Genomic DNA, 16137 nt, shown 5'->3' on the forward strand with positions numbered 1-16137 from the left:
ATAAGTATATAATTTTTTGATTATTTTAGAATTTAAATGATTAATTCTATGTAATACAATTATATGTATTAGCAAATTTTCTAATTATATTTCTTGATATAAGATTTGTGATCTAACTTAGTTAATTTAATAATTTATTAATTTTCTTGATGTGAGATGTATAATAGCTTATTGCCATAATTAAAGCCTTTGTCCATTATGGATTTGGACTACTATTGGTCTTCAAATTGTGCAAAATTTGTTTTTGTCATTGCACATAGAATTAAGTATGTTTTGGTAATGTTTGTACATTTTAGAATGTAAATAGAACTTGTGGCTTTGCATCAAAACTCTTCTAAGTTGGATATTGCATTCTTAGACAATGTGAGCACATTGTCTAAGAATGCAATATTGTCTTAGCATTATCAAGGGGATAGAACTCAAGATTGTGACCAGTTTCATTGATCAACATTCATATACTTCAAGACAATCTGGATGATTTTCACAACGATCTGAACAAAAAGAAGCTTGGGATATAGAAGCACCCTTAACTCATGCGTAATCATAGATGTTAGAGCAGTACGGCAACCTCAAAATGCACGCCAGACTGGCACAGGAGAAGATGAGAAAATAGATTTGGTGCTATTGAGTCCAGATGTGTACAACCAGAAGCCGTCATGGCCTGGCAGTCTAAAAGGGTTAACAGATAACAACTCATGAAATCGAAATCATTAAATCATTATGGGCTACAACGCATCGAAGAAAATGTCACTGCTGGGAGCTCCTTCAACGTTTTCCTCCGAGTCCTTCCACTCTTCACCATTTGCTTCAACAGTAGTACTTCTCTGCACAGACCACACCAAAACTTGGTTGTCTCATATACACAGCTCTAATATACTTGTGACTCGCCCATTTACTCCATGCTGTAGAAACTGGAGATTGCCGTTAACCACTTTTCCATGTCCATAACTAAAGATTCATTCAATTATTCAACTCAATACCATCAAATCTATTTGCTGGCTTGATGAGGGAAAATGAAAAATAAAAGTATACATAAATGAATAAATAAACAAATGCAAGAGTTCACGCACTTCTTCCCCCATGAGGTTCTGAATGGCTCCACGGGCGGCATGGACTCGTCCCAGTAGACGCCACAGGAAGTTGAAGTCTTGCTTGAAGCCTTCTGCCAAGGCGAGTTCCTTCTTTGCCTGTAGCCCACATTCAGCTCAATCAATTTGATTCATTTTAGGTAATCTTCTAAAGAATATGCAACGATTTGATTCACAGATGTTCTGAAGGTAGCTAGATGGTCCTAATTCATAGCACTTTTGCAACATAGGTACCTCAAGCAAAAGGTCAAAGTCGCTGGCGCGGCTTGCATCATGACTAGCTCGCTGTGTATGTTGGATTATGAGCAGTAATGCACGCTCATATGCTGCCATAGGAATTAAGAAAAGTTCTGTCTGCACGTAACATGTTGTCTCCCTGTCAAACAGCCACAATGACATCACTTAAATTTCATAAGGAACTCAATCAGGAAGCATATGTGCAAATGCTTTATCCAAATTGTTTAACCAAGAGATACAAAATACATCATTTACATGGTCAAACAGGGCAAAAAAGGCTAGCAGGACAGGTCCACTGCTTACAGCAGAAATTATCATAATTTAAAAAGGGCAGAGAATGTCCAATTTCAAATACCTCACAAACTCGAGAGAAATACGAGCCTCATCCAGTTTCCCAAGCTCCCGTAAAGCCGTGCCTTTAATGAGATTGCACAAAGCATGCTCATCTTCTGGGGTTTCCTCTTCATCGTCCTAGAACAGTAAAAATAGGTGCCAGCTCATCAGCCAAACCTCAACAACTACCATATCATATAAGCGAAAAAGTTTTTTAAATGAGATCGAGTAACAGGGGATCATTAAAAGTGTTTGAATTCTAGAAATCACGTTAACCACTAGATTAGCTCATAATGGAACTTCGGGTTAGGACAGCACAGTGGATACCTCCGAGAGGTCTTCAGAGCCTTTTTCGTCACCCGAGCCTTCATACTTTTGCGCGTTCAATCGTGTCTCCGCCTCTTCGACAATGTGTAAAATTCCCTCCAGCTTTGCTGCTGGCATCTACAAACAGATACAATCCTCAATAAATCACAAAGTTGAGAGTAAGTTATTAAAGAATCCACAAGCTATACATAGTGCACCAAAATAAATATCGAGGGCAACTCTTGAGCTTTTGGCGTATGATCAATTGAGATTGACAGTTTGAAGGATCGAGTGCCTGGGGAAAAGAGTTCCATAAATAGAGAAACTCCACTCCACAAATTTGTCCCTGAAGACCTTTTACTCCCTCCTCTGTGTCCAATGCATGATCCTTCACCTGGATGGAGTACCACGCGCTTGAGAATCATAATATATATACAGAAACTACAAGTGTCAAAGAACAACATAATTTAGGCAACAAAAGCTAAGACGAAGTTCGACGTTGATGAGAAAAGAAGAGAAGCTATTTGATTATACTATAGCATTTGACACCAAGAGAGAGCAGTTGACCACGTACTTTCCTCAGGGCATACTGTTCCTCAGCCAACACTCGCCCAGAAATTGTTCCGCGCATGAGCCCATGCACCTAATAACGTTCTCGTCACCATCCAAAATCTTTAGATGTCATATTGTGTTATCAATGCGTTCAAGAGACAAAGGTGAATTACTGCATCTAAGAAGATGGTACAAAATGCAGCAGTGCTATTGAAATTCGGAAGTAGCCAAACATACCCACCTTACCAAACCTCAAAGCAGCGGCCTTAGGTTCTCCACTCATAGCAAGACACACGCCCTGCTCCCAGAACCAACATTGTGTTCGTTATGAGCCCAAAGTAGAACACAATCTATTCACTTCAGGTGTAAATCAAGATTGAAGTTGCTTCATAATAAAGATTGTCGAAGACAGAAAATGATTTCAGTCAAAGTTGAGAACAGTTCAAACTTGCCACTTCAAGGACTTACATGTAAGTAAGCAAAGAATGCCTTGGACCAAACACTGTCTTGTTCCAGTTCTTCCCAGAATTTTTCTGCAGCTTGCCACTGCACATATGCACAGATTTTTAGCTGAATTTGACATCATTCTACAAGGGCACCGATTGGTGAGTTTTTGATGCGAAGAATTTTCACATGCCAGTACAATATGACACGAGTCACAAGAATTGGAGTGATTTTCTTTCTGTGCGTCGTTCACAAGCCCTTCAACCTTGTCAAAACTGAAACATGAAAGACCACTGAAAGCCATGACACAACACCCATTCATTTCAGGTCATCAATTCCCTAATCTGGACCATTTTAAAATGTTACAAGGATAAAAGCACGATGGCACGCCTGGACTTCTTGACATCTGGATTGAGGTTACCTCTAATTGCAACATGTGACTTAGTCCTAATTCATAAACCCATGCATGTCGAAGTTTAAAGAACTTCGAATCTGTTGTTAAGTTGAGTCCCTGCAAAAAAATTGAAACACAAGTCAAGAGGAGGAAACAACAACAACAACAAAAACAATAATAGTATCACTCGGTTCGGTCTTCTTGGAAAATTTATCATCAAATGTGAAGCTCTGTTGGATGGTTTAATACAAGAATATACCTTCTCGAGTTTCTGAAAAGATTCATAAGAACCTGTCAGGTTCCGTTGAAGTCTTTCCAGACGACCCTTGTAAAAGCTGCAATACATGAGTAGATGTAAATGTCTTCTTCGTGTTCTTTTTATCATACCTCAGACAGCAACAATGTCAAGTCAACAACACGCCCCTTGAGAATGACAGGTGCAAAAACGAGGTGTGTTTTTATCGAGATCGTTGCAACGAGCTCAAGATTTTGAAAAGGTTGGTACCTGAGAAAAAAACTGTCGGGAAAATTTGTTTGTAGAATGTCAAGAACTCGCTCAGCACTGGCAATATGTTCCTCCCTTTCCTGCGCAATCCAATCCAAGGCAACGATACGGACACATTTAAGCACTTTAGAATTCTTTCCTTACGTTGTTACACAGGGACACAACTGCTGCATGACATCGAAACACTGCCTCACCTGAGGAATGGAGAAAAAAGAGGGCAGGATCACATGATATGATAGCAGCAGTCTGAACAAAGAAATAACACCACGAATTAAGGTTTCTTCCTTAGACAAGACAGTTGAGAGGAACTGGAGTGTCGTCAGATGTAAGAAACAATGCGATAACTTCATCTACCATACACTGCAAACTACAAGACAGATTACAACATATTCATTCATAGAGCCCCATGATTTAGTACTCTGTGTTAGAATTGATCGAGAGTAAAAGCACTCAACCCCTAATAATAGCACGAAAAAAACGAGCGTGTACAGTCATCGAATGAGAATCCAATCAAGGCAGGTGTGATAGAGGCGGGAATGGTAAGATGCATACACGCCACCTACAGGAGCTCGAAGACCACCGCCTTGGAGACATTGATCAATGGAATCTAAGCCAGCGGCACGATCACAAGGGAAACCCAGCACAGAGAGAAGTCTCAACACCCTGGGAGGTAACAATGAGATAGCCAAACTGAATCCGCCGAAGCCAAGCTTCACGGCTCCTACATTGTGCTTACTCCTGCTCCCAGCTTGCTGTTTGCAAGCATTAAAAAGCACGTTAAAACTCAACGATTCAATGACTCGCTGGAAACCCAGAACTTCTTCACTGCATTGATAATATTATGACCAATAAATACAGTCATAACGAAGAGTGCAAGTTTTGATGATTCATACCTGACTTTTTAAGATGCTATGGCAGTGTCTGTAACCTCCAATAGCAGTTCGTGTCAGCAAGGCTGCCTGTGGAACACTTCAACTTATGAGAAAATTTTTGTATCTAGGTACAACCTCAAAAGCAAAGCACCATGTTTTCTAACTGAACAATCTTACTGCTCAAGTTCAGGGTTACCAATACAACAAGATGGGGGGCAATAACTACACACCCTAAAAAAAGCGGCCATTGACTCCTCAAAGAAGCAAAGGATGGCTGATAGGTAAGTAGATTCCGCTTCAATAATCCGACTGAAGCATAGGCACAATTTGAATTAGTAAATACTCAGCTTGATTAATATGCTTTGAAGAAAACATATACCAATTAGCATATAGTGAAAATAGGCAACCATTACTTGAGCACAATCACAAAATACTTGAGAGATGTAAGGATACGCACCAAGAAAGCTCCTCTTCGGTGATTTCTTGAACCTTGGGAGAACTAAAATAGCCCATACCCCAGGAAACCCAGCCTTGTTTTGGTATGTGCTCCCTCGCCTTCGCGGCCGCCTCTTTCAGCATCTCCATGGCTTGCTTCCTGTCCTCTTCGGTGCCTGTAATGCCAGCCTTTGCAAACAGGATGACTGCATGGCAGTGCGTGAAGATCGGCACCACCTCAGGATCCCTTTCTCTCGTTCTGACTCTCTCCTCGACGAATGCTTCCGCTTCATCGAATTTGCCTTGGAGGAAGAGCCTACTCAACAGAGGCAAGCCAACATTCAGTTACCCTTTTAAAAACCCTAATTGAATGATAATGACTATTGCTGGCCTTTTCCATGCATATATTTGACATTCGACTCCTGTTTTGCTAAGAAAAATAGACTCAGTATGCCTGAATGCTTACTTGTGAACTCCATATCTGACTAGTTACTGTGCATTTTTGCATTAAAAATATATATTTATATGTATACTAACCTATGTTTGATTCTGCTCATGAATGTACTACAAAACGGACTGATCAGATGTAACAAAGATCCAGATGATACAAGTGTTCTTGATCAAGTTGGTCAGGGGCGATGAAGATTATGTAATTAAGACCGTGTTATGCAGCATAAATTCAGGCAATCAGTGCTGTTACTGATGATGAGGTTCGTTCTAATAACTGTGCTCCAGAAGTGGCAATTCAACGAAAACATCCAAAGGATAAGGAGGATTTATCCAGCGGCGAGCAGGAAAAATCCAATTTCACCAAAGATTTTTGAGAAGTAAAGATATGCAGCAGTAAAGATTTATAATGCCAGTGAATGGAATGAAACAAGCGACACATGTGTGTTTTTTCGACTCTCAAGCAACGACTTATTGGATAGGCAATGTGCAGTACAAACGCGCAAGAATCATTTGCATCGCCCGCCCATAATCTGTTTACTCTAAACAAGAATTCCACAACCCACCACAGCACTCACCGAGGCAGTTCCAAAAGCTACAACACTAGACCATAAAAAAAAGGGGCAAAGGCTACCACCATCCGCTTCCAAGGAAGAGAAACTAAACTAAAGCAGGCTTGCACAGGAAAGGGTAAAGAGCAGCGACTCACTTCAAAGCTTCCTCCGCTTCCTCGCAAGCCTCGTCCACGGAAACATGCTCCTCATCGCCCATATTACTGCCCATATCTCCACCTTCCCCTGGCTCCCAACCTCTCCTCCTCCGCTTCCTTCCTTACTCCAAATTCCCTCACCAACCTCCACTACTCTGCACCATCACCATAACCCCACCATAACCCCACTCAAACCTCCTCCCACACCACCACCACACGGAAAACTAAAAGCCCCAACACTCACCACCCACCCTCCTCTGGCTTCTTCACCAGCAATCATCCACCTATAGTGCCAACCATAGCTTTTCCTGGAATGAAGACTTGTCAACAAAACCATGTACCAGCGTTCTAGCGCAATAATGGAACCATCAAACCAGTGCTAGGTAATCTTCTTCTTCTTCTGCTTCTTCTTCTGCTTCTTCGTCTTCTTCTATACAGAGTCCAGGAATTGCGATCCCACTGCGTTACTGATGATAGTTGGGGGATAGTGAAAAAAATGATTCCTTGGCAATAATTCGGCACTGCTGACCTTCAAATACAGTGAGCATTTCCAACCAGGAGGGGCAGGTGGGATGAGCACCTATGACCTGCTACTCATTTCTATATTTGATCCCAGGCCCTCGCGGGAGTATATTCGAGAATCAAAGATTCATGACCCAACTGCAGAGTTCAAGAGGGTGGGCGCAATTGCGGGCTAGATTATATACCGTAGTTTAAGCCTAGATGGCGTCCAAGCTCGGTAACCCCGACGGGAGAGAGAGTGAATGTGCCTCTGTTTTGTGTGCATTATACGTCTCGGGTCACGATCAATTTGTGCAAAGTGTGATGATGTGCACACTTTGTGTAAAGTCCGTTATACATCTCGGATTACGATCAATACAGTGCAAAGTGTGATGATGTGTAAAGGTTTACTTGTTTCCACTGTCCTCTCTTTGTGCTACGGTAAAGTTACTGCACTCGAAACAAGCAACCTCAAGCGTCTTGCCAAACCATCACATTGTTGCTCTTTTGTTTAGTGGCGTGGGTTGTGTGTGCTTGGAATCCGTTGGGATAGAACTTCAAATGATATCTAATTGCAGGTTCTGATTTATTGCTTGTAGATTCATAAAACCCACTTTACTACTCGCAGATAAGAGTTTTCTTTGGGGCAGCACACTTTGTTTTGTGTTGAGGAATGGTGAGTGAAAAGGAGGTGAATATAGTTGCGTATGGACAAGTAAATATAGACGATGTTGGTTAGGTTTTAGTGCTGGCATTACTCTACAAGTGGTCTACGTGTAGACTTGAGCTCATATGTAAACCTTCTTAATTGGAGCAAACTGGGACTATCTTCAAATTGGTGGACTATTAAGGGGTCACTGGTTTGGACTCGCTGGACAAAGGTCTTCGGTTGTGGTTGTCTTTCCTAGAGATATTCAGAAAAAGAACGCAGGCTGCCAACTTGTAAACGAGAATGTTATGATGATTCACTCGTGTGACACGATGTGAAAAATTAGATTAGATGAGAGGACATCAATGCAGGAGATGATGTGTGGGTAAACACTGCGGATGTAAAAGAAAGTCTGTTTCGGCTTTTTCTTTCTCATTAGAATTTGAAACAGCTGGTCTACAAGATCATCCGAAGAGAACGCGTTTCAGGAGCTGACAAACCTCAAGGACAAAACTAAACTATAACAAAGACTCTTTGTGGCACTGCAGAGGGTTTTCACTACTATGAAGTATACTGCAAAACAAAACACCAAATATGCGAAATCCGTCAAAACGTAGAATCGACTAGCATAGATAAGTAAATTTAAAACCTAACAGACCACGCATGTCAACATCCATAGGCATTGAAGATATCACTCCTACTAGACATAATAACAACAAAGGCAACTTACAATGCCCCTCAAATCAGAAAGCCCTAAGATGTGGCCATACATCGCCATCCAATCTTTATTAACCACCGTAATCTCCAGCTGCGAACTTGTCTTCTGGGTAGTACACAGCAACTACCAAGTTTTCATCGAATCTTCGCCCATGCAGCGAAGCCTTCGCTTTCGAAGCACCGGCAATATCTGAATACTCAAGGAAGACCTGGAGAAGTTCACCAACTGTTAAACAGGATTGTCTTGATATATTTACTGATGCAAGATAAAGAATATTACTGGAAGCAACCAGATAAGTAGCAGAAAACAAACAAAACCACTTCACAAATTGTGCTGAAGTATAATTTTTACCTTGCCTAACCCAGGAACATTTTCACCACTTCTAGGTCTCGGAATAACACAATTCACCAAAGTCCCTGTAACACAATTTATTTCAGTCTCAACACATTTACTTTCCAGTCACCCAATTCTTAAAAAATCACTGATAAAATTTGAAAAAACGGTATTCGACAAGTTGCAATTAAATTACTTTATTCGTACATACCATACTTCCCACACTCGGTTCCCATGTCTTCCATAATTTCTTGGTACTCTTCATCATCTTCCAACTGGTTAGGTGTTACAACCTACACAAGCACAATTCAGGAAAAACCTCCATGCCATTAGTAATCGAAAATCATTCAATTACGTAACTGAGAAGGCAAAAGGTTGAATGAGAAAAGAACAGGGAACACCATAGATTGCGACATTGTAAGAGCATCTTTCTGATGAACTTAAAACCCTAATGGCATAAAAACTCACTGCAGTGAACGATGTGCAAACTCGTTAGGTTAGTCAGAGGGGAAGAGAGCGGACAAACCTCAGTCAAAGCGACTACTTTGGTAGGAGTTTCTAACGCGAAGCCATTCCCCATCCCCGCCATCATGGGAAACATTGACATGCCACCCAAGGCCACAGCATTGGCGCCACTAGCCTGCAATGCCAGCTTCTGAACAACCACAAGTACATTTCAACAAAATGATGAGAATAATTAGTTCATGAATCAATAATTAGAGATGTTATAAAATTTAATAACAGGAGGATTACAACTACGACAGATGAGCACAATCTACGATTTCTTTACATGGTAAGAGAGTTGTATGCCATTTCGATACCGAAGGGTTTAGTGGAATCCATTACGTAGGATGAAAAACAATTTCCATGATACCACGGAAGAGTCTCTCACCAGTCTAAAAGAACTGAAACATTACCTGTATAGCTATTTGCTGTTGCGCATGTGCCAAAACATTTGCTTGGTCAGGCTTTGGTTGCCCACTGCAACAAACCACACACAGTATACATCAGAGGAACCAATATACAGAGACCTTTGCACCCTTGCCAAGGTTGCGCAATTATAACAGGAAATATCGCGTCTAGAATAAGATACACTAACAAAACTCCCTTGAACTTCTTGAGTATCTATATGCAACTCCACGCACCCTCACAAGAAAAATCTATAAAAATGCACCGAGACTTATCTTTCATCAGAAATTGACTTTCCAAAGAAAGGCCAACGAACAAGAATGAAGACCTCAAGTCCTGTAAGTGAACTATAGCCAACCTTGCAGTGGCTCGGCGAACGTTTAATGTCTTGTCATCCATTTTCATGCCATTAAGCGTTGCACAGGCAATATCCACAACTGAAGGATCCTGCGAGAGGGAAAGTAGACACACAGACGGAAAAAAGTGAGCAAGTGAGCAATTCGCTCTACCTGGCAGACGCCCGACGCACGATTAGGGTCTTATCGCCCATTATCAAACCATTAAGTGCCGCTATGGCAATGTCTGTAGTAACAGACGGATCCTGCAGGTAATGTGGTTGATCATATCTGACAAGTTAACCACGAAAATTTCCGAAACTAATGTGATTCTTATGTTGTAGCCATTCTGCAGCCCTCACAACTGTTGTAACGAGAGATGGCTTACGTTGTACTTATTTAATATGGTTTATTTTTAGAAAAGGTGGATTAGTAACTACTATATAAGCGTGAGATGTACTAAGCAATTAAGAGCAACAAACAGATTCTAAGCTAAGTCCGCAATAAATACCTGGTAAACACAGAATCCGTAACCTTTCGAGTTCCCTGTGTCACGATCTTTGACGAGATCAAAGCCCCGCAGAGGTCTTCAAATCCCAAACAGACAAAATTGTTAGTTTGCTTCTGACGTGACGCCAGTTCCAATGATGCGACTCATACAGCAGATGAAATCAGGCGGTTTCTCCTGCTCTTGTAAAATCCTCAAAGTGTTCATAAATAAAAACGTGCCATACATTGTATTGCACATACAACCGAAAACTAGTCTTACCCAAATGACTCGAGTAACTCTTTTATCTGAACCTCTGTCAAATAGTAAGGTAAACCTCCAACGAATATACGATCAGGTCCATCAGCACCTCCAGCAGCACTTCTGTAAAATTCAAAATCGAGAACGAATTTTTAAGTAAAATGAAACCTACTAAACATCCAAGCTCCGAAGCAATGAAAAACTACACCAAAAGCCAGCTACATACATGTTACTCATAACGAAGATAATCGCATTAACTTAAGTTAAACCACAGTAGATGCAACCGTATAGAGCGGCACGAGTCAATAAATGACAGCCTACTAAACCAATCCCGTCTAGTTCATGAAGAGTGAAAATTATACCCTGGAGTTAGACCAACTGCGGCCAGATTGAGATGTGGGCTAGGTTGACTTGGACCAAGCGTTGCAGCCATGGAAGGATTATAATCACTTGGTCTTCGCACCCTGACAGAGACTCCCTACAATGCCAAATCCAGAAAGAGCATGTAAAATGCTTCGACGTCTGATGCAAACCAGGTCTATGGTGTACAACAGCAATAAACCAAAAGAATAATCAAATGGGCAGTCTAAGACCAAAGTGGTGCAGATAGAGTGATGTTACATCAAACCGAAGCTAGCACATACACTGAAGAAATATTCAATGTCAAAAGACTAGCAAGGACTACCTCGAAAATAATGCCATCCAAGGCCATAGCATTACTGGCTTCTTCGACAGTACGCATTTCAACGAAGGCAAACTTCTTTTCTTGATTAATATACACGTTAACAACAGCATCACCTGGTGGTTAAAACATAAATTCATCAGAAAATCAAGCATTAAAACTTGGCATTGAACAGACCCTACTTATACGTAGTAATGGTCATGTATAAAAAAAACAAAGAAAAAAACCAAAACATATCAATCACTCCAAAAACGTAACTTCTTAGGCTTAAAAATATATACTCGGCATTACTAAAAGAAATACATCTCCATAGGATTCACTTGCTATCTAGAGTATTCCTTACAATAAAATATTGAAGGACACCATACCTGGCCCAGCGGTATTTCCTCCAACAGCAGCCATCACCTGACTGAAATAGGTCGCAATTGTCTATGCATGCAATGAACCCAACACAATACCAAACACAACATCAAAAGGGAACGAGTACAAAATGTACGCAATGGTAGCCAGATTAAAGATTATACAAACGCATATATACTTCGTTGGAAAAAAAAAGCTACCACTTATACTGTTTAAAGTCTTACACAGTAAATTGAACACTGTTCAGTGCTAATAGAGTAAAAACAAAGCTCTATACTCTTTAACGAGAAACAGCAGAGCTCAAAAGCAACAAACAATCTTGGAAGGATTCCGAAGCCGACTCATGTAAATTTTGTGCTGCACAGAGTATTTACTAACCTGTTCATTTGCCATTGGTGGTAAACCACCGACATATACGCGACGTGCATGCCTGGTAGCCTGCAAAACAGTCATCCTAGAAGTCAGCGTGTCTCGGAAGCAAAAAATTATACAGTAAATAGTATGCGACACTTCGACACAACGCTTCGCTTCAATTCGTTGGGATAATATTACGCGACAGCCAGCTAGCCAGCTAACAGGAACTTCCTGACTTAGGTGCTACTCGTATTCAGCAGTTTGGAAGTGCTCAAGCTGAATAACACCACGACCACCCGTTTGCAGCAAGATTCAATAGTGACTGAAGAGTTCGAACTACGTCTCCACCACGTTAAAAAACTGTAAGCCTTATAATATTATTTAAGCATCGAGGTACACAAAGGCCATTCAGCAGTAAGAAACACAATCACCTGTTGAGTCATAGCTTGAGCTGGCATTCCAGGAAGACCTCCAAACTGCTTGACCACCAAAATACTCAATTACTACAGTACGCTAGAGGACTCACCTCTGACTGTTACATATGACAACTTATAATGTAAGAACCCTACCTCTTGTGATCGAAACATGGAAAACCTAGATATTCAGAGTTAAAAGTACAAACCTGTGTACCGCCAAAAGGAAACATTGCTGGAAAAACTCCTGGCATGGCTGGAGGCATTCCAGGGATTTGTCCTGATAATTAAGAAAGAGATAAATTAAGCAAGTTCTAGGAAAAATTAAAAGAGAGAGAGATGCATGAACGATTCAAGGAGCATTAGTATATTTTAAATGTAAATCGGCAATATCCAAGGCCACAACAAAATTCTGTTACAAAGAATGAAACCAAGTTCGATTCCAAATAGCATCAACTCTTATGCACAATTCTTTACATGATGAGAAGAAAAAAAAAACAAACAAACAAACAAACAAACAAACAAACCTGGAATTGCAGCACCTGCCACAACGGTGGCGCCGGGGGGAGCCATGTCAAAACCACTTGTCTTCCTGGAATAGGCAAAACAATTATCATGATACTAACATCATGCTGCACATATTGCGGCAGACGAAAGAAGTATTTGAGGCAACCTTCCTAACCAGACTGAGGAAAACAAAATTTGCAGTGGGAATCAACCTATAATACATCAGACAGGCAGCGAAAGACATAACGCATTGTCGGCAATTAAATGTGCACGACGTACCGTCTACGGTCGCGAGAAGGAGACCTGGAGCGAGACCTTCTCCGATCACGTGAAGGAGACCTTGAAAGAGTATTAGAGCGAGACCGATGCCTGTGCCTCCGATCTCGATCGCCGTAATCACGGCTTCTCCTGATTCATTAAGTACACACGACCTCAGCAATCTTCCAGGAGCAGTGAATATGCAACCCACATCAAATACTCTTTCATTCTTCAATAAATCCACACTAGACTAAACATCTACAGGATAAGGGGTATTCAACAACACACCTCAACTGCAATTGTCGAAAAAGAAGGGCTTACAGTTGCCAAAAAATGCTTTATTTAACTGGTTCCAAAAAATAGCACACTCTACTGTAATACGTTGATTCTAAACCAAGCTTAGACTATAAATACAGCCAACAAAAACTGCTAATGATAACATTGATGAAGGACAGTGATCCAACCTATCTCGATCATGACTACGATGACGCTCGGAGCGGTCTCGGTCTCCTCGATCTCCTCGGTCAACTCTGTCCCCCCTGTCTCTATCACGATCTCGATCATCTCTATGGCGACGATCTCTCTCTTTCTCCCGACTTTTCTCTCTATCTCTGCCAGATTCGCGAGAATGATGCTGCAACCAAAATACTGAGTTAGTGGAATGAGAGCAAGCACATAGAACCTCCGAGAAGTCTATTTTGGTAAGCAGCATTTTTTGACAGGTCAATTCAAACACAAGTAACCAAAGCCAGTGTAAGCAATCAAAGTCATAAAACAAACCTGTCCACTTTAACACGATTGCCCAGTATCAGAAAGGATGGAAGAAGAGACCACGCTTACATTTCACTACCCCTGACACTCATCTCCAATGACACGATGTCAGGGAAGCTAATGGAGTGGATTCAAGCAGTATTTTAGATTACAGACATTTAGAAAGTACCAACGAAAAAAAAGGGAGAAAAAAGGGAGAAAGAAAAAGAAAAAAAGTGCTGGTAACAATTGAACACCAGGGCAAGACACTCTAAGCTCGAGATGTCCAACACAAGTCAATAGATATAAATATCTTAGAACAGCAACATCAACTGAAGCAATGGGGTGATGGAGACATCTATACAGAGATCTTTGAGAAAGTCGTGGATATGAGGATAAGGAATATCTCCGTCAACCTTTATTCAATATCAATGCTCTTTAAGCGAGGTTCTTCCAAACTACGCACATGAAGGAACAACAAAATAAACAACAATATCCATTAAAATACGGAACTGGTATACAACTACATCCTCAAGAGCAACATGCTGCAAGATACTCTGCTACAGCAAAATTAGAATAGATCTTGATTAGGATATCTTCAACAAAACGAAAATGATGTCTCTTAAGGTTAAGATGTGTAAGTTCATGCAAGAGGCGATTTCACGACATCGCAACTAGCACAAGGTCTCGCATCGTGGATGTGAGAGGACTTAGGTTTTAACACACACCCCTGACCTCCCTCGGGGATCTGAATCCAACGAACGAAAATATAGGTAGTGAGGGTATTTCACCAGCGTCGCATTGCTGAATACTTAGATGATCATCCCGCATATTTCGAGTATAACCTAAAACCCCAGCATAAAATGACAACAATGAACGAAATAGCTTCAAGAAGTCGTGAAACTTCTCACACGGTACAGTACTTATGGACACTTTGCAACAGTAAGCCTGTCCTATGTCGCCCTAACAGCACTGCTCTTGTACTCAAAAAATTAACCCGATGTAGCAAACATCCTGTAATATAATGTGAAGCCAAAGAGATGATAAAAATGTGATGTTTAAATGCAGGATGTAGATGACTTCACAGGGAGCAACTTGCAGAACCATACTTAGATATTTCAACACAAAGACAGAATTCATTGCGAAACCCATGCACAGACAAATCACACGTTTACCTGAATTTTTCACAAACATATTTTTCTGGAAACGAACAAAAAACGAGTTGAAAATACTTAAAATTGGGGATTTTGATTTTATTAAAAAATACCCAATAAAACAAGAATAAGAAGCTGAAGAAGAAGAAGAAGACGGACATACTGCGCTAGGAGCGATGACAGATCATCGATATGGCTGTTCACAAAAAAAACCTAGCCAGAGGAGGCCCGAGTACCAAAACCAAAACTAAACGGACTGGAGACAAGAGAGAACAGGGCATTACCTCACGCTTCCTATCTCTATCGTGTTCGCGGTGATCGTCATAGCCATAATCCGCCTGGGAATGAGTGTGCGACCGCGGCGGAGGTGAATCACCGTCCTCGAACAGCCCCACTCCGTCTGCCATGGTTTACCACAACCTGGCCCAGAGTGCAAGCCCTTCGTGCCCCCTCCCCCTCCCTTCCTCTCCCTCTCCCTCTCTCTCACACGCGCACACACACAGTCTGTCTCTCTTTGTATCTCTCTGTCTCTCTCTCGCACACGGTCAAGGTGGTCGGGCAAGCACTGGGGTAAAAACGCGGCTATGGAGAAACCCTAACACAAGCTCATGGGCAAAGGTTTGGACCGACAAGCGGAGAAGAAGGACGGAAACGCAGCGGAGGCCCTTCCCCTTAGTGCACTCACTCAAGCTCCCACCACCACTACCCCCAAGGCCCTGTTCCACCACCCCCCCCCCCACGGAAATACCTAATCCCTCCCTTCCCCTTGGACTTGCTAGGACGTTACTCTCTTCTCGTCTCCCTACTAGTACTCCTACTACTTACTAACAGCGGTGCTTCTATTGCATTCTATCCTATTGTATCTTTTTTCCACAGTTTTACATTAATTATCATAACTTTGTCATAACAAAGTTTTGATAACCCTCTTGCTCATTGTCATATTGTTTATTACTATGTTGATATCCAGCTTTGTTTTAAAAAATACATTATATATATATATATATATATATATATTACTATAATAAATTTAAAGTCTTAAACATAAATTAATAGTTATGATTTTGAAAAAAGGTATAGGTCAATAATATTATTAAATAAAGTCAATGTGCTCATTCACTATCATGTGTATTTGATTGATATTTTA

General features: G+C 41.1%; 2 protein-coding genes across 8 annotated transcripts; both read right to left on the reverse strand.

Annotated features, from left to right (window-relative positions):
* Positions 1 to 602: 602 nt before the first annotated feature.
* Positions 603 to 6878, reverse strand: LOC112277302 (uncharacterized). Of its 2 annotated transcripts, XM_024509437.2 has the most exons (19): positions 6664 to 6878; positions 6323 to 6477; positions 5189 to 5482; positions 4962 to 5040; positions 4753 to 4818; positions 4412 to 4611; positions 4054 to 4105; positions 3860 to 3939; positions 3614 to 3689; positions 3382 to 3471; positions 2985 to 3062; positions 2758 to 2814; positions 2539 to 2607; positions 2260 to 2358; positions 1986 to 2102; positions 1681 to 1796; positions 1323 to 1464; positions 1071 to 1187; positions 603 to 824 (listed from the first exon to the last, which is right to left on the reverse strand). In XM_024509437.2, the coding sequence occupies exons 2-19, from the start codon at positions 6394 to 6396 to the stop codon at positions 726 to 728; spliced, it is 1905 nt and encodes a 634-aa protein (XP_024365205.1). In that variant the 5' UTR covers positions 6397 to 6477; positions 6664 to 6878; the 3' UTR covers positions 603 to 725. The 2 variants fall into 2 exon arrangements, with proteins under 2 accessions (XP_024365205.1, XP_090103770.1); XM_090247644.1 differs by having other exon boundaries at positions 6323 to 6814.
* Positions 6879 to 7873: 995 nt separating this feature from the next.
* On the reverse strand, positions 7874 to 15628 carry LOC112277303 (splicing factor U2af large subunit A). 6 transcript variants are annotated; one of them, XR_002968358.3, is made up of 19 exons: positions 15278 to 15628; positions 13554 to 13723; positions 13111 to 13239; positions 12852 to 12916; positions 12534 to 12604; positions 12343 to 12387; positions 11936 to 11995; positions 11566 to 11626; positions 11201 to 11313; positions 10878 to 10993; positions 10537 to 10638; positions 10279 to 10354; positions 9791 to 9879; positions 9441 to 9504; positions 9050 to 9178; positions 8735 to 8816; positions 8542 to 8606; positions 8203 to 8398; positions 7874 to 8045 (listed from the first exon to the last, which is right to left on the reverse strand). XR_002968358.3 is itself a non-coding variant. In XM_073531440.2 (19 exons), the coding sequence occupies exons 1-18, from the start codon at positions 15398 to 15400 to the stop codon at positions 8261 to 8263; spliced, it is 1698 nt and encodes a 565-aa protein (XP_073387541.1). In that variant the 5' UTR covers positions 15401 to 15628; the 3' UTR covers positions 7874 to 8045; positions 8243 to 8260. The 6 variants fall into 6 exon arrangements, 4 of the variants coding, with proteins under 4 accessions (XP_073387541.1, XP_090103772.1, XP_024365206.1 ...); XM_073531440.2 differs by having other exon boundaries at positions 8243 to 8398; XR_016500970.1 differs by lacking the exon at positions 12343 to 12387.
* Between the last annotated feature and the right edge of the window lie 509 nt (positions 15629 to 16137).

The sequence above is a fragment of the Physcomitrium patens genome, chromosome 25 (assembly GCF_059467195.1).
Source record: "Physcomitrium patens ecotype Gransden chromosome 25, ASM5946719v1, whole genome shotgun sequence".
Taxonomy (NCBI): domain Eukaryota; kingdom Viridiplantae; phylum Streptophyta; class Bryopsida; order Funariales; family Funariaceae; genus Physcomitrium; species Physcomitrium patens.